The sequence below is a fragment of the Thrips palmi genome, unplaced genomic scaffold (genome assembly GCF_012932325.1).
Source record: "Thrips palmi isolate BJ-2018 unplaced genomic scaffold, TpBJ-2018v1 HiC_scaffold_4, whole genome shotgun sequence".
Taxonomy (NCBI): Eukaryota; Metazoa; Arthropoda; class Insecta; order Thysanoptera; family Thripidae; genus Thrips; species Thrips palmi.
In genome coordinates, this window is record NW_023144631.1 from 9,407,971 (window position 1) to 9,430,930 (window position 22,960).

General features: G+C 56.7%; 1 protein-coding gene across 1 annotated transcript; it reads left to right on the plus strand.

Moving 5' to 3' along the window:
• Positions 1 to 6,972: 6,972 nt before the first annotated feature.
• On the plus strand, positions 6,973 to 22,660 carry LOC117649603. The gene is made up of 8 exons (XM_034392497.1): positions 6,973 to 7,109; positions 7,600 to 7,753; positions 9,020 to 9,165; positions 13,374 to 13,552; positions 15,025 to 15,234; positions 19,282 to 19,344; positions 20,696 to 20,809; positions 22,565 to 22,660. Exons 1-8 carry the CDS (start codon positions 7,052 to 7,054, stop codon positions 22,658 to 22,660), a joined length of 1,020 nt encoding a protein of 339 aa, XP_034248388.1. The 5' UTR covers positions 6,973 to 7,051.
• Positions 22,661 to 22,960: the final 300 nt, after the last annotated feature.

A 22,960-nucleotide genomic window follows, 5' to 3' on the forward strand; every position in this document is an offset into this window, starting at 1 on the left:
GTGGCCCAGTGGGGGCCTCCGGGCAGCGAAGCAGAGAGAGAGAGAGAGAGAGAGAGAGGAGAGAGAGAGGAGAGAGAGAGAGAGAGAGAGAGCAGAGGAAGGAGGGTGGGGGTCTGGGTGGCCGGTTGAGGGGCGTGTGTCAAAAGTCCGGATAAAACACGAAAAACAAACACACTCTGCAAACTGAAGTGTGTACATAGTACACTCTTATTACTAGAGCATACTTCCAAGTAAAACTCTGATTTACAGAAACTTGCTAGGCACAGCGGGAACAAGAGGTGCCTGGCAGTACCGCCAAATAAGTTGTACCTTCCATGTACACGCTAAAATACACGATAAGTCCTATCTAAAAGAGGGCCAGTTTAAGTGTACTTGCCAGGTACACTCTTATAGCGTGTACATGCAATGTACACTCTATTTTAGTGTGAACCTAGCAGGTATGCTGTAAATAAGTGTGTACTTGGAAGTATGCTCTAATAAAAGTGTACTATGTACACACTTCAGTTTGCAGAGCACGCACACGCTAATCAGCGCAAGACCAACATCAACACACTGTCAGCGGCAGTAGCATCGTCCTCGTGCGCAGTCACTCTGAACGCAGATAAATACCGTTATCGCTCAGCAAAAACAACAACTACGCTCAAAATTATTTTACGAAAACAAGCGACACTTCTAATTTCTTGGTGGTTCGGTGCGTGTGTCCTAGTCGCCGAGCAGCCGAACGTTTGTTTGAGAGGTCTCCCACGCGGGAGCGCCTGCAGTGCGCGGGGTAGGCCGTCCCGCCAGACAGCCGAGCGTGGCGGGTGGACTAGCCTCCGGGCGGACCGTCCGCAGCGCTTTGAGTTCGGATGCCCCCGTCCCCGCTTTCAGTTTTCTCCCTCTGTCTCTGTCTGTCTGCCTGTCTGTCTGTCTGCCTGTCTGTCTGTCTGTCTGTCTGCCTGTCTGTTTGTCTGTCTGCTTGTCGGTCTGTCTGTCTGTCTGCCTGTCTGACTGCCTGCCTGCCTGCCTGTCTGTCTGTCTGTCTGTCTGTCTGACTGTCTGTCCGCTTGTCTGTCTGTCCCGTCTGGCATCGCCGATGCCGCCAGAGCCGCCGCCCGCTCGTCAGGGACCTGCAACTGCAGTGGCGCGCATGGCGGCACACGTCGCCTGGCTGCACCCCGAGACAGCGCGTCGCCTCGCACTGGGGCCCTGCCGGGGGGAGGGGGGAGGGGTCTCTCTCTCGGCCGGCCGATTTATACGAATGGTCCCGGACGGCACTGTGCCGTGCCGTGCCGCTGTGCCCTCCTGAGGGCCGTGTGGAGAGCTTTGGGTGCTCTCTGGCCGCTTGTTTGCAGCTATCCACCTCGTTCTGCCCTGCCCCCTCCCCTCTCCTCCCCCCCTCTTCTTCCCCCCGGTGGACTTTAAAGAGAGCGGGAAGGGGCGGCGCGGGTCTGCTGGCGGTTGGCGAGTGGGGAGCTCTAGAAGAGGAGCGGAACTCAAACCAACAACATTTTTTTTTGTGCGTTATTTATCTCTGAGTGTGTGTGTTTTCTTTATTCAGCATTCCCTCTTTTCCCTCCGGCCGAAGCGGGGGCGGCCTCGTTGTTTACCGACCGGGGGAAATCGGCCGGTGTGTCGCTATTTGGCAGGCGATTCCAAAAAGGTCAGACGGCAAGGGACAACACAAGGAGGAAGAGGAGTCGACACGTTCTGCTCGACCTTTGGCCTCCGCGACCAGCGCGACCTTGGCAGCGCGACCTTGACTCCACGGTCACAAGGCAGATTTTTCGCTGTGACACGCAAGTTCAGCAGGGTCGCGGTGGCACCTACGCGGAGAAAAGACCGAATTTAAAGCGAACATGTGACGCTGCACCCTGCCCTTCTGCCACCGGACCGGAGCAGACGACAGACCTGTATCTTTGAGACGTTGGGTCGTTTCGCTCCGATACGAGGAATTCTCCCCCCCCCTCCCTCCCTGCGTCGCTGCCGGTGCGCCACATATACATGTCAAAGCTGGCCGTTGCTGCGTTGGCCGACGAGAGGAGTCCTGTTAACAGCGACCGTGCAACTCGACAACTTTACCGCGACTTTCACGACTTTTAAAAGCAAGTTTTGATTTTGGCGCAGCGCGGCTCAGTTTGTGATTCGAACGCGGAGCCGCGACTCACCGCGGGGACCGCAGAATGCGGCAGGGGGGGGGGGGGGGGGTAGCACGGGGAGGGTGACTAGGGGAGGGAGAGGAGCGGGTTTTGGCGCTAAAAGGGTTTTGTTTGCGAAAACATGTTTTATTGATAAGTCGTCGGTTTAAAGGCGCGGTGCGGTGGAGGCGCCGTGCCGCGTCGTGCGTCTCCCACTCCCTTCACCCCTCAGTGTCCACCGGAAGCACGAAGCCTCGAGGCGTGGGGTACCGACTGGGTACCGACTGGCTCCATTTTTCCCCCGATTTTTACGAGCAGGAGAATGAATAAAAAATACTGTTATTCAAAAAATCGCTTCAAAATTTGTCCGGAATATTTCTGTTCTTTTTATATTCTTTTTTTCTACTAGGGGAGAGCAAAAACGAGTTGTTTGGCTGTGACGCCGCTGCTGCTGGCTCGCCTGGGACACACACGCCGGGCCCACTTCCTGGAAAATAGACCAATCGATGAGATAACATTGTTACAAGACCGTCCTGGAGGGTTGCCTTGGTGATGGCAGCGGCGCGCCAGTGTGGGGCCCTGCGCCGCGGGGCCTGGCTGGCCGGGCCTGGCCGCCACTGTTGGCGAATCTGGGCCGTGGCTCGGTCAGTCTCGGCCAGACAGTGTGCAAGTGACGTAGCCAATGACAGCGCCAGTGGCCCGAGAAACAACGTCTGAGACGTTTGCAGAGTGTCTGCCGCGCCTGAGGACTCACTGCAGCTGTATTCTTTCAGTACATTTTATGGCCAAAATAATTATTTAGCGTAAACGATTTCGCACTAAAAAGGGCTCGAAACATGTTGGTCACATAAAATTTTGCTTGAAATTCCATAACTACCCTGGCCCCAAGGGCATCAACCGAGACTAGGCTGTCAGGGCGTACAGGCGCCCACTAGGGCGCAATTTGACCGCCAGTGTTCCAGACCCGTGCCTCCGGCCCAATCAACTTTTTCTAAAGATTTTCGTCAAAACTAAAAAAAGAAAGGCTCGAAACATGTGTCACATTCTAAATTCCGAAATTCCTAAACTGAACCTCATGGCCCCAAAGAGGGCTCCACCCGAGACAGGAGTGTCGGGGCGCGTCACTGGCGCCCCACTATGCGAGAGGTGACGCCCAGTGTGTCAAGACGCCCCCGGGGGCCCCGGGCCGCGCTCTTGATAGATAACCTAACTAAAAGTTGTGACTGCGCGGTAAAGTTCCGGGCCCGGCCGGTGGTGCCGCGACGCGTCGCGAGCCACGTTCCCCTCGTTTCGAATCGAGAGGCGGCGCCACAATGGGCTGACGGATTAACTACGGTTAACTATGGTTAATCCGCTGGCGAGAGGGGGGGGGGCATGGCTCCGCTGCGTGCAGGGATCCTTAACTTACCTCATAAGGGCATCATAACGTTATCATAAGAGTTAAAGTTATTACCCTTAACTACTAACATCTTTTTAAAAGGGTAAGTTATTTTTTTATGTCTCGAATTTGTGTGGATATACTTTTGCAAGTACTTTCATAAGTCCGTACCCTTAACCTATAGCGAACATTGTCTTATGTTACGTTATGACAGCAGTGTTAGCTAAATGTTGAGTTAAGTTAAGGATCCCTGGCTGCGTGGCGAGCAGCGCCGTCAGGCACCTCCGGCACACCGTTAAGGGCTGTGAAAAACCGGCACTGGTCCCCGTTGGCAGAAGATGTTCGTCGATGTGTTTCATTCGAACGGAAATGTCGATATGAAAACGGCGGGAATGTTATGGCGGCGTCGCGGCGTCGTCCGTCGGCCGGGATAGTGATTGCGATACCCCTCCACTCCATGCCCTCCATTGACATCCCCGGGCTTATCAACGGCCGCACGTCTATCGGGGCCAGCCGGGCCACCACTACCCTCGCCCGGAGGGGGCGGAGGTTACTGGCGATTCACTGCTTCAGCCTGGCCGGTTTCTGTTGAAGGATGTTTGACATCCTTCAACAACACGGCAACATGTTTTGGGGCGTTCCAACTGGATTAATTGTCACGCCATGAAAACAATGGAAAGGAAGTTGCATGCGCGGTGGAGCTCAGAATATCGCTCCCCGGCATTAGCGATGATGGTTGTCTCGGTAGTTGATGCGCTAGAACTTCGGGTGGGGAAGTGGCGAGTGGGGAAAAGGGGGGGGGGAGGGGAGGGAGGAGGAGGGCGCACTGATCCGATCAGCTTTATTCGCGTCGCGGACGCGTGTATGTGTAGTGGAGCTCCACCTGGATGAGCAGCCTGATTCCAGTGACACACACACACACATACGCACACACACACACACAACACACACCACTGCGTATCCTTCCTTGAGCGTCATTTCCTTCGCCGACTCTCTAGCAGCCCCCCCCCCCCCCCCACACACACACGTTGACGATACAGAGGAAGCAGGGGAGGCAGGCATACTTGTGTCCTTGATGTTCGAGTCAGCTCGGCGACTCCGAAAATTCGCTCACGGTAGCAGCGGCAGGTAAATGGCAAATTGGTTATGTATGTGTGAGAGGCCTCGGTCCGTCCGGGGCGGTACGGAGGGGCTGGCTCGCCCAGGGTCGGTGCACCACCCGGCCAGCAGGCCAACGGGCCACCACTGTGCCGCACGCTGTCACCAAGGACCGACAGGCAGGGCGGAGCCATGGCGGAGCGGCGCGGGGTCCACGGAGTAACAACTGTCAGGATGGCACGTCGGACGTTGTGCCGCGGCGTGGCGTGGCGGCCGCGATGCATTGTGCTCCCCGCCCCGCCCCGCCCAGACACTGCACGTAGTGCGACAGCCCGCCGCGGGGCGACGTACGTCAGGCCGGGCCGGGACAAGCAGCCTTTTGCAGTGCAGGCGAGCGTGTGTCGGGCCCGAAATGGCATACGATCATGTGTGGTCTAGCCCTTAATGGTAATGGTACCGCCCGCGAGGCAGGCAACACGGGTGGCTGGCGGCACGGGTGTCGAGCGTGTTGCCTATGCTGAGATTCGCAGGCGCTACAGCCCACCCCACCGCCTCGTGGAATCAAACCTACCTAACCACTATCTACAAAATATTGTAACCAAGCCTACAAGGGTCCACGTGTGTACGTAACGTAATTCTGGCAAAAATGAAAACCATTCAAAAACTTAGGAAAAAAGCCGTGTCCCGCCCGGCTTCACCCCGCCCTGCTCGAAGCCATAAACGCGACGCACGCTCGCCTCCCGCGCTTTTGCATCCAATTACACGAAGCGGAAAAGGGGCAAAAAGGGGGCATCAGCGCGTGCAGCGTGAGCAGCGTTACGGCGCACCCAGGCGGCCCAGCCTGCTGCAGCTGCCCTTCGCTCAACGCCAAAGTCAATGCTAGCTTTTTTTTTTGTTTTCGGTTTATATTTTACCTCCACGCGACCGCCGCACCTTTGACGCGCCTCTATTCACAACGTCAAAGCAGCGGCGGGAACGGCCGAAAACTGCATTTCCAATCGACTGTCGACGTGTGCGAGAAAGTGAGAGGGAGGCACCCGCAACATTGCTGTTACGTCATAATATGGGAACGGCCACTATAACGCTCGCACATCGCGGTCGCCGCACCGCAGCCGAGCGCCACGCCACGCCACGCCACGCCTCGCCACGCCACGCCACGCCGCGCCACGCCACGCAACGGTCTTTGGCTAATGAATCGCTCCTCCGCAGTCTATGGCTTTATGGCCGCTAGCCGTGCATTATTAATGCGGCTGCCATGGGCCGCATCTATGTGTGTGAGAGAGCGAGAGAGAGAGAGAGAGAGAGAGAGAGAGAGAGAGAGAGAGAGAGAGAGAGGAGAGAGAGAGAGAGAGGGGGGGGGGGGGAATGGGCGCGGTGCGTGTATTAGATGAAACACGAAGGGCCGGAACCTCGGCTCTGCCTACAGCAAGTGCAAAAACACACGCCAGGGTGCACATAAATTTACGTGTACTACGCCTGCGTACACACACATACGCACACAAACACACTGGACAGAGACGCAATGAAAGTGTCAACTTCGTTAGAACTTCAGAAGGGAAGAAAAAACGCTGTTCACCGGGTTCACCGACGCTGGGGTTTCTGGCCGCGTTCAACTATTTTCGGTGGCCTTGCCCGATTGCGACAACGCTGGCCCTTTTTTGGCGCGCTTTTGCCGCCGCCGGGGAGCCGACTCTTTGCGTCCGCCATTGATTTAGCCCTTTTTCCGGCAAGCTGCCCCACTGCCCCGCTGCCCCGCTGCCCCGCTGCCCCGCTGCCCCGCTGCCCCGCTGCCCCGCTGCCCGCCCGTCTCGGCGCGGCATGTGCTGACGCTGAATGGCATACACTGAATAAGCTCCCTGGGGGAGGGTGAGGGGGCAGGGGGTCGCGATTACTTCCGAGCTGATAAGGGGGAGGGGGAGGGGGAGGCCGTTGCTCGGGAATACCAACTCACCACGGCGGTGTTTATCATCCTTTCCCTATATTTACGTCCGGCTGGTGCACGCTGCCCAGGGAGGGAGGGAGGGGTGGGGGGGGGGAGGGGGCGGCGCACCCCGCGCGCCACCTGACGTGCCCCCGCCGCTGCCTGGGGCGGCGATACCCCGCGCGCTGCGGCGCGGCCACTCGGCCACTCACGGCACGGCGATACTCCTCGCCGCCTTTCGTGCGCGTGGGGTATCGCCGGCGGCGCGGCGGCCGCGTGGAGAGACCCAGGGGCGACGACGGCGTCCTCGCGCGGCGCGCCGAGCGGCTCGTCCTAACGGAGTGCTTGTTGTTGTGTCCACAGGTGATGGGGTGGCCGTCGCCGACGCCGACCGCGGGCCCGGGCGCCTCCCTTGCCGGCCGCGAGGCTGCCCGCGAGGCCGGCGTGGGCCCCAGGGTGCCCAGGGCGGGGACCCCGCCGCTGCTGTAGCCATGCTGTAGCCGTGGCGTGGCATGGCGACGCCCCGCGCCCGCCCGTATGCCTAGTATGCTCCAGTGGGTGCTGCTGCTCCTACTGACCGGCGTGTCATTCGTTGGTCAGTACGACTCCACTTTCGCACAGTGTGCCAGAAGTCCGGCGGAGGCGGCCAAAATCCCGCACGCGTTTTGAGCTCCAGAGTCGCGAAATGAGACTCAAACCGAACGTGTGACCCCACCAACGGATTGCTCTCCGAACGAGGAATTCATTAGTGGGGTCACGCGTTCGGTTTGGGCCCTATTCAGCGACTCGGATACTCCAAACGCGTTTAGAATTTTGGTCTCCTCCACCGATCTTCTGGCCCACTAGTATTACCGTGCTATAGCTTCTCAAAATAGTGACTCGCTCTGAAGGAGGAATTGAAACACGAGGCGTAGGACCAATGACACCGAACACCTGAGACGCCTGATCAAGAGACGCGAAGAGACCCGAGTCACCTCATCATGCAGCAGCGGATTCCTAGAATGCAGGGCCCGCGTGCTCCTATTCGGAGAAGTGGATTATTTTCTGGCCCCACTTGGAGATAAGCCAGGTGATGTGTGTTGCAGGGTGTATGCCCAGGGGCGGGGCCGGGCCCAGCGACGGCGCCCCCTCCAACATCACCGTCATGTTCCTCAGCCACACCTCGGTGCACGTCAACTGGACCGTCAACATGGACAACGTCGAGAAGTACGACGTGACGTACAAGCCGACCGATGCGAGGTGCGCTCTTCGACCTGCCCCCACACAGTCGCTCTGCCTCTCTCGCTCCGAGACGCATCGCGAGTGCGGGAGAGGCAGAGCGACGACCGCGGCCGGCGCCACACTGGCGGTGGGCGTGGCCGCCGAGATGGCCAGCCAATGGCGAAGCTCCGTTTTGGCGGCAACTTTCAAGTGGAGGCTGTCTCGGCGATGCGCTACGCCTTGGCGCCGCCGTGTGGCGCGAACGGCCATCTGCTCGCCCGGTCCGGCCCGGTCTGGGAGGCCTCAGGCCGCCTCAGGCCGCCTCAGGCCGCCTCAGGCCGCCTCAGGCCGCCTCAGGCCGCCTCAGGCAAGGGGTCAACGACTCAAAATTTTGGCGTACACCGAATACCCAGATTATCGTGAATATACTGAATATTTAGATTACGATTGAATATTTTGATTATGCATGAATAGTTTTGATTATGAATGAATACCTTGATTATGAGTGAATATTTTGATTACATGTGAATATTTTGATTATCGTACGAATATGTTGATTACTGCATGAATATATTGAATAGGGTGAAAATATTCTGAATACGGCGTGAATATGGTGAATATGGGGAGAATAGTGCCTAATTTTAGCTGCATCTGTGCTGCAACTATTCCAAACTTTGCACTGACGCAGCCAAAATTGGGCAATATTCTCCCCATATTCACTATATTCACACCGTATTCAGAATATTCACCATATTCACACCGTATTCAAAATATTCATGCAATAATTAAAATATTCACTAACAGTCAAGATATCCATTCGTAACGACAGGTGCACACCTAGGATCAGCGTCCAGACACTAAGGCCAGTCAGAGGAGCAATACGCAGCAGCAAATACGCCCTGTGACGTCACAGTAGACCCAATTCGTGACGATCACGGCTGATTATCGTGAAAATATTGCATATTATGGATTATTATGGTGATTACGTGTGATTGTTGTGAATATGTTGAATATTAAAGATTATGTTTGAATAATTGAATATCAATGAATATCATTGAATATGGGTGAATACGTTTGAATACTTTGAATATTCTGCTGATTATTGCTGATTACCAGCAACTTGTACACCGAATATCTCGAGTCGTTGACCCCTTGGCCTCAGGCACGGCGTCGTGGCGTTAAGGTCTCCGGGACAAACGAGCAATGGATGTTCTGAGAAAATCCCTTCCCGAATGGAGCTGCTTTGGCTCTGCGTCGCAAAGCTTTTCGAGAGCCGCACACTGACACTGACCTGCTCCTCCGCAGCTTCAAGGTGGTCATCGTGGTGGCGGGCAACTCCGAGTCCGTCGTCCTGGACCAGCTGCTGCCGGACACGCAGTACCAGATGTGGGTGCAGGCCTTCCGAGCGGGCAGGCGGTTTCGCTCGCGGCAGATAGTGTTTCGCACCCTGGGTGAGTCGAGTGGAGAAAGGGGAGCAGTGCTTTTTGCAGTGTAGCAGGCAGGCCACGGCATCGTGCATCGACCGCGAGATGCTTTTGCAACGAGGCAGTGCCGCCGTGCGCTCTCTGCGCTCTTGGCCTGGACCAGCTGGACCGGGCCGCCGGGCAGCCCATCCAGTCCCTCGTCCAGGAGCGTCCCGGGCCGGCACAAGGCTGGCACAGGGCGGGCACAGGGCCGGCAGGCCGCCAGACCGCCCTTGAACCTTCGACCGTGGCGCTGCCGTCGCTGCCGTCGCGCTTCGCACCCATCAAACTTTTACCGGAGTCGACGCCCCGCCGCCGGAGCTGCCACCCCCACTGCCCCACTGCCTTTCCAGAGGGCTGATTACGGGCTTCGTCTGTCCCTCTCGCACCTGTGCCGGGTGCCCCGTGCGTGCGAGGGAGACAGAAGTGCGGAATCAGCCGGCAGGGCACCCGGGCCCGGGCGTAGGCCAGGGGGACGTCCAAGGGGCCCTCCAAGCAGCCGCGCCCGGCACACTGTAGAGCCACGAGCTGCTTGGAGGGCCCCCTCTAGAGGCCCGTGTCCAAGACTCAAATCCAGGTAACAGGCAAAATGCACGAGCCACAGTAGAGGTCTAGCCGTTGTGGCGTTGTGCATTGTTGCCTGTCTGTCTGTCTGTCTGTCTGTCTGTCTGTCTGTCTGTCTGTCTGTCTGTGTCTGTCTGTTCTTTCTCTGCCTGTCTGTGTTATTCTACCGCCTCCGCCCCTACCCTCGTCTTGCTCTCCTCCCAGGGCGATCGCCGAGCCGCGTCGGCGGTGGACGTTCCGAGGGGGGTGGGGGTGGTGAGACCTCGAAGCCCCCTCTAAGCCCGGCCCCCGTAGGGCCCCCGAGCCCAGGCCCGCCAAGCCCAGGGCCCCCGAGCCCCCCCGGGCCCGGGCCGCCGCCGCTCGGCCAGCCCGGCCAGTACGACATGACAACGGGTGCCCCGCGGCCGCGGCCGCCCTACCCCAGCACCGCCAGTACCACCAGCACGCTCCATGCGGACCCGACGGAAGGTGAAGAAGGTCGAGAAGAAGGTGTGGGCCCCGAGGACCTGGTCCCGGATCCGGTCCTGGGCCCCGGGGCACGCCGCGTAGTGGCGCGAGCAGGTTGCTGGGCCGTGCTGCCGTGCGGGCTGTGTTCGCCGACAAGGTTTGGTTGGGCACGGAGGACGGCGGGGCGGCGCAGCAGCGCGCAGCAACCTGCCCCGCAGGCCGCGGGCAGCAGGACGGCAGAGCCTGGAGCCGGCGGGGTGTAAAAGCACGGGGCACTAGCAGCAATAGCCACCCTTTGACAGCGCGGTCCTCGAAAAGTCAAGTAAGCCGTTGTCGGAAAAGAACACACCGCCTTTTAAAGACAGCGATACCAAGCCCCTTCATTTGAAAATTATTTTTGCAACGCCGGTTTTAAAGTTGAAAAAATTGCAAGTGTCTAATGTGGCGGTGATGATATTTTGAGAAGAATCCCTCTTACAAAGAGATGAAATGTTTTCGTTCAATTTGGAACCCACATTCAATGCGGTTAGCATACATTGTTGGGTGTGATCAGAGTCAATTTCCATAATGCCTGCAATATTAAGGGTTAATTTAAAATTGAATGCGACTGTAATTGTTTTGATTGTTTGGTCATCGAACAAAGAGGAACGTCCTCATCTATATTCAAAGCCCACAACTTCGTATCCCTCACCAACCACCGCCGCATTTGAGACAGTTCGTTTACCTTCGAGGGAATTCGCAACTTAGTTCCGCTCCTTTTTTGGCGTGCTGCTCAGTCTGTGCTTTGACCCCAGACGCCCTGCCGGCTCCACCTTAGATCCTTGTACGTGTAGCTGGGCCACCACTGTAGAAACCGGCACCGTTTGTCTAAAGTACTCTAGGTCCAACCTCACTGCCACGCCATCCCGGTTGCTCATCGTGGCCCGGACAAACGACGAGGTCTGACCGCGGGGTCGGCTCGGGCCATTTTCCACGGGGAACGCTTTTGTCACGGCACGTCACCGCAGTGTGCCGCAATGTGCCCAACGCCACTTTGGCTTTGGCGCATTAACCGAGCGCGTTCGCGCGCCGCGATCGCCCGCACTGGCCATCAGTCACGCGCCGGCTGCCCCCTTCCAGGGCCCCTTCCAGGGCCCCTTCCAGGGCCCCTTCCAGGGCCCCTTCCAGGGCCCCTTCCAGGCCGTCCAGATTACCCTGGCTGTCCAGGCCTTCGAGCCCTTCCAGGCCGTCTAGATTACCCTGGCTGTCCAGGCCTTCGAGCCCTTCCAGGCCGTCCAGGCCGCTGCCTTACCTTTCGTTCAAGTCTCTCGGCCCCACCAACGAGGCCCCCGTGGCGGAGGCAGCCAGCTGGCACCGGTTCTCGGCGCGTACAACCGACCACTCGACAACCGCGGCGTTTATTCTCAGTGAACATTCCGTCAAACTCACGCGGTTGACAGCCCGGCCGGGGGTGTGCACCCGAAACCGGTCGGGGGTGGGTGGTGCTTTAGCAGGGGCTCGGGGTGTCCAAGAGACGGGGCATGGAGGGACACCCGCCGGGTACGCCTCGCCTCGGCCCAATCAATACTTCCGGTCGAGGTCTGCCACTTCGTGGGGGCGGCGACGGCGAGGATGGTGCGGGCTGGTCGACGGCGCCCTCGGTCGCCCGGCCGCGCGGCCCGACGCTGTCCTCGTCGCCGTCCTCGCCGCCGTCCTCGCCGCCGTGGTCCGCCACGGCCTTGGGGTGGGGAGCCAGATCGACTTATCGGAGGGCTGTCGGTCAATCCTGTCCACGCGATACGAGGCCCCGCCCCGCCCCGCCCCGCCCCGCCCCACACCGCTCCGTCGCAGTGATCGATCTTGGACGGACTAGAGCCAGTGTGTCCAATTATGGCGTCTGCGGCCGGCCCGGCCCGGCCCGTCCCGGCCCGTTGGTCTAGGCTGCCCTGGCTTGGCCAAGCTTGGTCTCGCGGCTGGCCCGGCTTTTCCTAGCATGGCCAGGCTAGCTGGGCCGGCCCACGCGGGGCCTGGCCGATTTTAGCCGCGCGGTCGCGGGTAGGCGGGGGGAGACGACGCTCTCCGTGTTCTCGCCGGGGAGTTGGCCACGCCGCCGGCACGCTTCGCACACCGGCGGCTCCAAACTTGGCGTGCCGGGGTGTCGTGGCTCGGCGGCGTGGCGTCTTCGCGATGGCCCGCTCGCGTGGCGCGGCCTGTCCGCGGCCCCCACATTTACATCGCAGAGAGATATAACCACCGCGATGACCTTTTGGCCGCGCGGGGGGTGGGGCGCTGGCCAGGGGGTGGATTCTGCACACCGCAGTCCGAGGCGCGTGCCCGCATTGCATCATCGGGCAACGCAAAGGTTGGGGCGGAGGCACGTCAGCGACGCCGAAAGGAAGCCGAGTCCGGCGTGTCCGTGCAAGTCGTGAGCGCCGTATAGCCGTCAGGCACGGCGCGTGACTCGTCACACAACCGTCTCAGCCACGTCACGGTGACGTGCCGCGTGCGTGTCACGATGACGATCGGCCGGGGGGTGCGCCTCTTCAGAGTGACGACGATGCCGCCCCCCCCACCCCCTTTTACGGTGGCTTCTCCCCTCGCGGCCGTTGATACCGAACACATGGCTGCCGTGACGCAAGAGGCACTTCTATTCCTGTCACTGTCTCTGGAAAACAATCCGGCGTCGCTGCGTTCGGTTCGGTCGGCTTCGGCCCGCTGGAGACGCGGAGGATTACGCAACTAACTTTGCTTTTCTCAATCTGTCTGTCTGTCAGTCTCTCTCTCTCTCTCTCTCTACCTCGCCCCCTTCCACAACCGCGAGAATTATTAAGCTTGATAGCCGTGAGGCCGGTCGGCCCGCCCTACCCCGCAGCCATCCGGCCTGGAACCATCCGCCCGGCGGTCCCCGGCGGTCCTCACCGAGCGTCGCAGAGTGACAGAGACCGAGCGAGACGACACCCTCTCCACCTTGCGGCACTGCACGCCATGGGGTCGCACTCAATCATTGATGCCCTCACAGGAAGCACTACGCCCAGGAAAAAAAATATCCTTCAATGTTTCACCACAATGATCATTGTAGCCTGTTGACTTTTTTGTGCAAAATAAAAAGTGTCTTTGTTTATGTTGGATGGTCGTTGTTGTGTCTATGTTGTTGTTGTTGGTGGTGGTGGTGCTTTACTGACCGCGCGCCCGTCTCTCTGTTACAGCCGACCCCGACGCGCCCCAGGTCACAGGGGTGCCCTTCCTGGGGGCACCCAGACCCGCCGGGGTAGGGGGCGCCAGCGCATCGTCGCCGGGCCAGGGCGGCTCGTCCAAGGCCAACAAGAGCCCTGTCATACCCCCCAACCCCCCCGTGCCTCAGGATTTCATTCAGGTGTGGTCCACAGTATGTATGCCCCTGCCAGAGATGATCCGAGCTCAGACCAACCGTACCTGGTGTTATGCGTTCAGTGGAACATAATCCACTTTATTCTTTCCTCCTCTCTCTATCACTCTCCCTCCTTCTCACTCGATTATTTTTCTTCTGCGTGGTTCATTTCTTCTTCATTCTTCTTTTCGCGCCATTTTTTGTACAGGAGTGGATGATAACTCGATTCCTTCGTTGCGCATGATACTTTGGCACGCACCAATCACAGCATGGCCGGAGGAGAGCTAGGGCTGCATCAGCGGCCGACGCTAGCGGCCGAACGGGGCTGGCTGAGCGAGGACCTTGTGCTTTGGCTTCTCGTTTCGTAGACTAGAGCCATCCTCAGCCCTCTGTATATTATGTATATAAAGTGTGTGAGTGTGTGTGTTTGAGTGTGTATGTGTGAGTGAGTGAGAGGGGAAGTGCGGAGTGATCACACCCTTTGTGCTTTGAAATGGCACCTGCCCCCGTAGGCCTACTCCTACTTTGTAAGAAGCGACCTGATCGCGGTGTTGCTTGCAGATCAGGTTTCAATCCTTTCCTTTTCCTTATAGACATGACACAGTTTGTTGTGAATTGCCTCTTCTCCACAGATGGCGCACTCTGACAGAAAACTCTGAAATTTCACGCTGTGACATATTTTACTCTAGTGTAGTGTTTTGCTCTCGGTTTTACTCACAACCATCTGTACATATACCTGCGCTATCACCACGACACTCTTAGACACTTCTTTGAGCTCCCCCAGTCGCTCACATGAGCGCTAGAATGCGTACACTGGAAATCAATGCGAGCAGGATTCGTCCACTTATTGCGTAACGTCTTCCGTCTCTCTCGCACTCACTGGCAGTCCATAAGGAGGAACAAGGACAGAGCTTTAAAAAAAGGTTACGTAATAAGTGGGTGATACTCAATCGCGTTGAAAAGAATGCGATCTCAAAAGCATTGATAGCCGGTGCCAACGTGCTGACCAGACCGTCTTGCTGGTGCACGGAACATGGCTCTCGTTTCCTCTATTCTCCATCTTTGTCTGTCGCGTAGCTATACCGATTAGTTGGCAAACTGTACATCATGGGAGATTTGTTGGAGAAGCGTACGCAGTGCTCGCGCGCGGTCAAGTGTCGCGTGGCGTCGATAGACAGCCGTCTCGCCGATAGGCCCCGCGTGGGAGGGGACTTACGGTGTGACGTAGTGGACGTAGTGGAACACGGAGTGGACGTAGCGGTTAGCCGCCGCGGCCGGAGCTCGAAAAGGCGGAGGTGATCTCCCTCTCGACCTGCCGGGACGGTAGCCGCAGCCAGGCAGCCAGGCAGCCAGCCAGGCAGCCGTCTCGGCAACCACGGTCACTGCTCGCGCGAGCACTGTACTAGAAAACAAATCGCTCTGCGAAGCTGGTTCCCTTTCACAAGCTACCACTCGCCAAAAAACTGAAGAAAGTGGTTGCACGGTTGCAGGTCCGCGGCGTGGAGGTGGGCATCGTGCTGCTGGTGCTGCTGGTGTGGGTGGGCGCCATCGTGCTCTTCTTCAACCGGTGGGGCAAGATCCGCATGCTGCTGCCGTACCAGCCCGACTACAAGGAGCAGCTCAAGGTGCCGGGCACGGGGGCCTGCGGGGGCGCGAGCGGGGCGCCGTGCGCCGGGCAGCATGCCACCTCGTGCTCGCAGGTAAACCATCCCTACCCTCTCTCGCAGTCTGTTCAGTTCTGTTTTTAATTTGTTTTCTCTACGAGTTTTTTCTGACTTTTCTCATCGCCTGAAAACGATGAGCAGGAGGAGGATATTTTTTTTTGTTCCAACTAAATGTCGCCGGAACTGAAGTGATGTTGGAGGAAGGTTCTCAGAAGCACACGCATGTTGGTCCTACATCGCGAGCACCCTCTCCCTTCCCTCTCTCGAACACCAAGGGCTCCATCAGCGACAGCGAAAGGAATTATGATTTTGAAAAAAATATTGTTTCTGTTTTGCAGTGTGCACCACATAAGTGCCCCTCATTTCCAGTATGTCACAATTTTGTAAGTAAACAGTAGACATTGCACTCGCTTTTAAAATCGATCACCCGAAAGAAAAAAAAGAAAAAGATAATTATCAGATTCATAATGACATTCTACTGTTTTCGCAGAGAGATAATAATTTTTTTGTTGATGATTTCGAAAATTATCGAGGCTAATTTTTTTGCACTGAGCTTTACCGTCGCACAAAATGTTGGCAGGATGGCCGGGTGATGTAGACCAAGCTGAGCTCCCTTTGAGTCAGTCATCACAAATATACAGGTCGATGCCGCGTTGCCCTTGGCGCTGTGTGCTCGGGCTGTGTCCACTAGCCAACCGGAATTCGGTATTCTGTGAAAGCGGGGAAGAGCGCTGCCTCCACTGCTGTTTGCCTGAAAAATAACCCAAAGAACCTTGTTAACTCTCCGATTTGGAGCTGAAGAATTGGACTTGGTTCAGTGAATGCCCGGCCCGTCGGCCCACCGCCCACTGCTTCTGCCAAGCAGGGGGAGGCGGCGGTGTGGCCGGCAGGGCAGTCCTGGGGTCCTTTCGCCCCGTTCGCGTCGCCAGCCGCAATCCCGCTGCCCTTTCAACGCATTCATCCGCCCACTCACGTCCCGTGTGAATGTGCGAGAACCTTCCTTGAACGTGCACTCCCGGAGGTCCTTCCAGCGCCACAGCTCTAACTTTGTGGCCTGCATGTTCTTCTAGACGTACGAACTCGTCCCGGGCGGTTCTGACTGAGCGCTACGCCCCCTTTCGGCCGGGCCGCCCCTGGGGCCCCAGGCCGAGCGCCGCTCGCCAAGCGTAGGTCCAACCTTCGGGCACCTGCACAGCACAAGCCACACGGACACACACACACAGACACACACACGGCGTAGCGCGTAGGCCTCCGGAAAGTCACCCTTCCCGGGACGAATGGGGCAGTATCGGGCATTGCATGGGGCCTCTCTGGCCGGCCTGGGGAATGCCTCACACCACATGCCTGGCACGGGCCTGGAGACGTCTAGAGGCGTAGCTCGGCACCGCCCCAACAACCCCCTAGTGTCGATCACGTTTGAGTGCTGTATGTGGACCCTGTGGACCCTGTGGACCTTGTGGACCTGGTGGACAGTGGACCCCCCGAGTACTCTCATGTCACCATAGCGGCGTGCTGCTTGCTTCCCTACCCATGTGCCGCGTAGACGCCGGGCACGGCTGTCAGAAGAAATGGAGGGCTGGTTGGTCGCTCTGTCTCTGTCGCGCTCACGTGGTGCCTCGTAGGGGTGCGAGAGAGACAGAGCGGCTGGAAGGAATGGAGTCAGGCTGGAAACTGCAGTGAGACGGCAGAAGGCGCAGACGGCCGCCGCGACTACACTCTCAAAATGTGTTGGCACTTTATGACTGAATAGAAAATTATACTTTCATATGATGCCAATTTTGGCACAAATCGACAAGTGACCACCAAACTTTTGACAGTGTAGTCGAGACGCTTCCCTCCCCGGTGACGTCCTTGCCGCGATGCACCGGTGTCGAAGTCAGCCAGCGTCAGCCTGCCTCGCAACTAGTTCATTCCAGGACACTGAGCTCAGCAAGTCCTATGAATCCTAGCCAAATTGTTTTACTTGAGTCAAAATTGTGTAAATTTGTGGAAAATGCCCGAAAGAACCTTCGGTTCAAAGTTGTTCTGAGTGAGTCTGCGCTTTCGGCTTCGATGTATCGAAAACAATTTTCGCCTCTGAATGTGAAACTGCTGAGGGCACAGGAAATGTAGAGGCAAACATGACGAGATTAGAGTTTCCTCTGTAGTTTCTTTTTGTGTGGTAAACATGTGAAAAGGTCTGAAATGGACGAAGTGTTTACGGGGCTTGTCCTCGCCGTGAAACCAAGTGTGGGGACTGCAAGCTCCGCTCACGAGTCCAAGAGCACCAGGAAGCGTGGCGCTCTTGGTGTCACAGTGCAGCCGTCCATTTGGGGCCTTTCTCGGGGTGCGCGGCGCGGCGTGGTGCGGTGTGGTGACGGTCCGGGTGCCACAGGGCTGCTGCGTGCTGGAGCAGTGCTTCAGCTCGTACGCGTCGCCGCGACCCGAGCCCAGAGACTGCAACTGTCGCTTCGCCCTCCTCCACCGGGCCGACACCTAGCACTCGAGCCCGACATGCCCCTCGCCCACGGCCTCGGCCTCAGACTGGCCCGAGCTCGGGGCCTCGCCCTCGACCGCGGCCCAGCCTCGCGGCCTCGCGACTCGCGTAAGTCCCTTTTGCCGCGGCCTTGAAGCCTCGCAGGGAGGCGCTGCAGCGCGCTGTACATATCTGGTGTGCTTTCCTTGGCACGGCCGTGATGCGTGTGTTTTGCACTCACTGTACAGCACTGTGCAGCACGCGTGGAGTTGTAGTCGGCTCTGGCAGGGCCTCGTGCCACACTCCGAGCAGGGCGAGAAGCAGGCTGGTGGCCCCTCAATGCGAAACGCTGTCATGAGCGAGAGTTGTTCCCCTGCAAAGAGAGTGGCGCGTGTTTTCTGCTGTCCGAGGCTTCTTTCCACCCATAGCGTGTGTGCTCTCCGGGGCACGTGGTTTTGCAAGGCCAAAGACAACCCCAGCCATGACGGTCCCTAGTACTGTAATGTCACCACGTTTCTTCTTGTCTTGCTGCTGTTTTGTTTTCTAGCTGTAAGTGTAGCTCTCGGCTCTAAAGCGTTCAGTGTCAGACTTTGTGGTCCTATCCCCACGCAGCGTAGATCTAGTTTCCTGGAATTGACTTGCTAGTCGTAGGAGTACGTTCGGCGTGGACTTTTCTAGGCGATAGTCACACACTGGTTCTTCGACATCCATTTGGACTCTCACCCCCCTCCTGTTTTTGTTGCAGACCCTTGTTATAGGGTAGGGGCTGGCGGGGTTGTTGACGCGATCGAACTTAATTGTGTGCTATTTGCGTCTTCGTAGGAGTATAAAGAGCGAGTCTGGGGCAGAGAAGTGTCTCCGGTCCTGCACAGGTCAACGGTAGGTACCGTAGGTACGGGGCGCCGGGTACCTTGGTACTTAGTACATCTGTAGACGCATGCGAGTCGGGTTGCCGCACAGCAGTAGCAACGTCTTTGCGAACGACAAGTTCCTTGGCTGCAGCCCCTGGGGTGGGGGTATCTCTACCGGCAGGACCTTGCATTGGACGGCAAATCTTTGGATAATCGAGTAACCAGACTCTGCTACGCACTGTAATCGGCACGGACGATTTATTTAGTGACTTATTTATTTCGAGGGTAACCAGCTAGTGGGCTGCTCTATACTTTTCAGCAACGTATAGAGACCCTCCCCTTTTGCTTTCCTAGAACCCACCGTAAACTTATTTTGGTTGTATTTATGACTTCAAATATTTTTGTATGTAAGTGTATTTGATGTAGTTACAATTTGTAGATGGAACTTTGTTAATCTGACAGGTGGAAATAGACATGTAGTTGTACACTTGACCCTGCAGTAATACTGTTCGTGAATCAAGAAATGTTCTTGAAAAAGCCCATTTGCATTGACCCACTGTACTCGAGTAGTCAAAGAACATTTCTTGAATAAACAAAATGAGCCGCTTTGTTCTCCACGGAACGATAAAACGAGAACAAAACGGCCGAACATTGAGAGACTTTTTTTCTTCCATGGACTCGTGTCGAGTCCTTTTCCTGTTTTCAGCTCCATACACGCACCTGCTGCCTTTTTTTCACGTTTTCCTTTCTGTTTGCTTTTTCTTGGATCGATTGCAGGACAATGCGGAAAGGCTAAAGCCCGTCTGCACTCGACAAGCAGAGTTCCCGTTTCTCGGCCGGGTAAATCTGAACGTCAAAGTTGTAACGGCAAGTCAGAGTGTCCGTTGTAAATAACCCGGCTGTCCGCATGCCCACCTGCCTGGAGCTAAAATTAAAGACAAAACTGCTACCGGCAGAGAAAACAACAAAATTAACCCTCGTTATTAATAAATAAAATCGAGCACGGCCCGCTAAGCATAACCTCCTCACTGCCTGCTGTTGCCAAACTGTTGTCGGGTGGGTGGTGGGCGCGGGGTGCCCCGCTCGAGGGGAAGTCCACCATGTGGACAGCACTCCGTCGCCTATTGATTCGCAAAGTCGGGCTAATGCACGGCCCCTCTTCCCACGTGCCTGTCCGCCTGTCCACCTGGCCGCCGTCACGGCTGGGTTGCTCCCTGAACGCCGCCACGCCGATCGAAGGCAGCCCGCCTCTTGTCCGCGGTCTTGGGGCGCAGAATATGGTTTTGTGTGGCGGCACGTCAACACCACGCTCGCTTCCAATTTTGGCTCACTCTCCACCTTTGGACTGCTGGCAGACGAATAATTAAAGAAGCAGAGAAATAAGTGCTTTTTTTGTGTTTAACTTGCCCAAATTTTAACGATCTAAACGTTTTAAATTAAAGATCAATGGAAACAGAGGAAGGGGGAAGGGGTGCCGGTACCTAGTTTGGCAAAGCTATGTGTACTTTTTTGACAGGTCAACTGGAAACACGTAAGTAGAGACCCCCTTTACCGTCCTTCCTAACCCGTGCTATCCTAAGAGTTTAGTAAGCAGCCTTGAACAACCTCTGCCCAATTGAGTCCCAATCAATGTGTGGGACTGTTCTTACGTCTTTGACGTCAAAGGACACGGCAGGTGTGACAAGTGTCTCAGACAACGGATTCGCTTTCCACTTTTGTCACACCTGCACTGTCGAGAGTGGCCAATTCATCCCCATCCACTGTGAAAATTTGAGTCGTCACTTGATGACAATTTCAAGGCTAATTTTCCTTACAAGGATGTCATCAAGTCAATTGATGACATTGTTGTCACGCCCATGCAATAAGTATAGGAGCTTTGATCAAAATGTTATCAATTTGGACGAAATTGTCGTCATTTCAAAGTGATGAACATGTCATCCACGTTTTTGTCATAAAGTGACAACAAATTTTCACAGTGTCGGACGCACACGATGATGGTAGGCGGGCGGGCAGGCTGCAGACGCTGCATCTCCATGTCAGTTCTTTTTTGGACGGTAAAAACGGTTCCTGGTCTTCCCTGGGACTCCCAATGTATTCTCTGGGGAAACCAAGAACCGTTGTGCCGTGCGGGTTTACTGTCCGTCGGGCCGCCTTCTTGCGCGGTGTTGGCAGCAGCTTGTCGATGTTGCAGCACCACCTGCACTGGCCCGCGCACTGCAGCGCGGACGACGCAGACGAGTCGTGGCTGCGCACGAGGTCCTCCATCCAGATCCACCGGCCGCTGGCGCCGCTGGTGCGGTCGCGAGTCAACTCGGCCATCTACATCAGCGCCGAGTGCCAGCACGCCGCGGCCGCCGCAGCCTCTGGGCAGCGCGGCGCGGCGGCGGGCGTGTCGGGGTCCTCCGGGGGGTATGCGGGCTCGGCGCGGACGCTGGCAGCGTCCTTGCTGGCCTCGGGGCTGGCGCGGCCCTGGGCGCGGCGGGCGCGCTCGGCCGAGAACATCCCGCTGCGCACGGCCGGCGGTGGTGGCGGTGGCGCGTCCGCGGACGACGACGAGGACGACGCGGATGACGGCGACGAGGAGGCCACGGCGGCGGCCAGGTCGCGGAAGCGCCTGCTGCGGCGCGGCCAGTTCGAGATGCCCGTCCTGTCCGTGTCCGGGCCCTCGCCGCCTGGGGACGGCGACGGCGACGTCGAGCTGGAGCAGCACTTGTAGCGTGCACCGCCCGCCCCCGAGGCTGGCCAAGGCGCCGCGGGGCCAGGGGGCGGGCCGTGAACAGGCCGGGGCCTGCGAGGGCTCCGAGAACCCCGGACTCTGCATGAGCAGCACGAAACGCCAAAGTGACGCTTTTTCTAGTACCTGCCGAAGGTACATCGAACAATGTGCGTTAATACCTACTGTAAGTGTAAGTGTGTGAGTGAACGCGACTGTGTGCTTGGATCTGTACTTGCCTAAATTTTGTGTCATTTCTATTTGTGTAACTCCCATTCTGCATGCCGTCTTGGCGAACTCTTCTTGCTCGTGGTAGTAAGGGATGGATTTTGGAAATTCGGTGAATGTGTGCTGCGTGAGAGGGACATGAGAGTTGCGGACGAGGGTTCGCTGCGAGCGTCAGCCGCACAGACAAGCAAGCGTGCGTAACCGATTTGATGTTGCATGATGACCTGGCCAGACTCCTGTGCGGCTGCTGCCATCGTTATCAGCTCAAGTTTGCTGCGACGATTGGAGCTGTAAAAAACTCGGTGGAGGCAACAGTCTTATTTTAAGTTTACTTCGAAGTCGGAATTTATTGCATTTCTCATTTAGAGTACGACCAGGGTCTTTGGATTGGAAAATTTGAACCATTTATTTTTACCGGCCTTTTGCCCCATCCAGTTTACGTCCCTTCTCATTTCTTGAAAAACAAAAAAAGACGCTACTCTGGTGTCACTGCGATCAAGGGCGCTTTCATATGCTGTGGGAAAATCCAAACCGGACGCAGTGAAGTTCCATCCGCGTCCCGCGAGTCACTAGAGCGGTTTCGTTCCCTATTTCTTTTTCGTTTTCGTGCGGGCGGTTCGACGGCGTGGTTGGCAGTGCCAGCCTGGCCGACCAGGCCGACCAGACGCTGCACAGGTCGCACTGCTGGGAAGTGGGACCATGTCGCGTAGTTCGGAAGAGGCATCGTGGTCACCCGGCCCGGCCCTTTCACTTTTTCTACTTACATTTAAACTGCGGGTTGCATGGCGGGTGGCGGGAGGTGATGTTGTTGTGGAAGGCCCACGCGGTGCACCCACTCGCGTGGCAGGGTCGATACACACGGTTTTCGAAAACAAGAGGTACGCCGATTCTGGGCGGCTTCCATCGACTTCCCCGACGCCCTGACGGCGTACTGCTGCGAGTTTTGGAAAAACTTGTTCGTCAGGATCCAAATCTTGTGTGTGATTTTGTAATTTTATCGATTTCCTTTCTGTAATTCACCTTGTTGTATGGTGTACGTCGCTACTTTAGATAATGGTATATATTCTTATTTACCTCTTGCCGCCCAACCTGAATGTTAAATTTGTAGTGTCTTTTTAGGGTAGCGTTTCTCGAGATGCCTGCGTGGTCTTATGTAACCAGCAAATTGTGGTTGGCAAGCAGAATATGGAAACAAAACAGGACTGTATTGCTTAGACAGGGGATTCCGGGACCAACAACGGGAACAGAAGCGTTGGAAACTGTGTGAGGCACTCCAAAATCTACTCTTCTCTGTGAATAGCAACTCTCATGAAAGTTGTGGTTTGACTTTTTAATCAAATGCAGGGAAAATGGGCGATGTAAATAAATAATGGTTCGTGTTATATATTTAAAGTCTCTAGAAGGATGTAAAACTTTTGTAACTGATTTTGTTTTTTGCATCTGTATAGTAGCTTTTTCTTTACCAGTTGCTGACCAACTTCCAAGTAATTTCTCACTAGAAACTTTGATATCTTT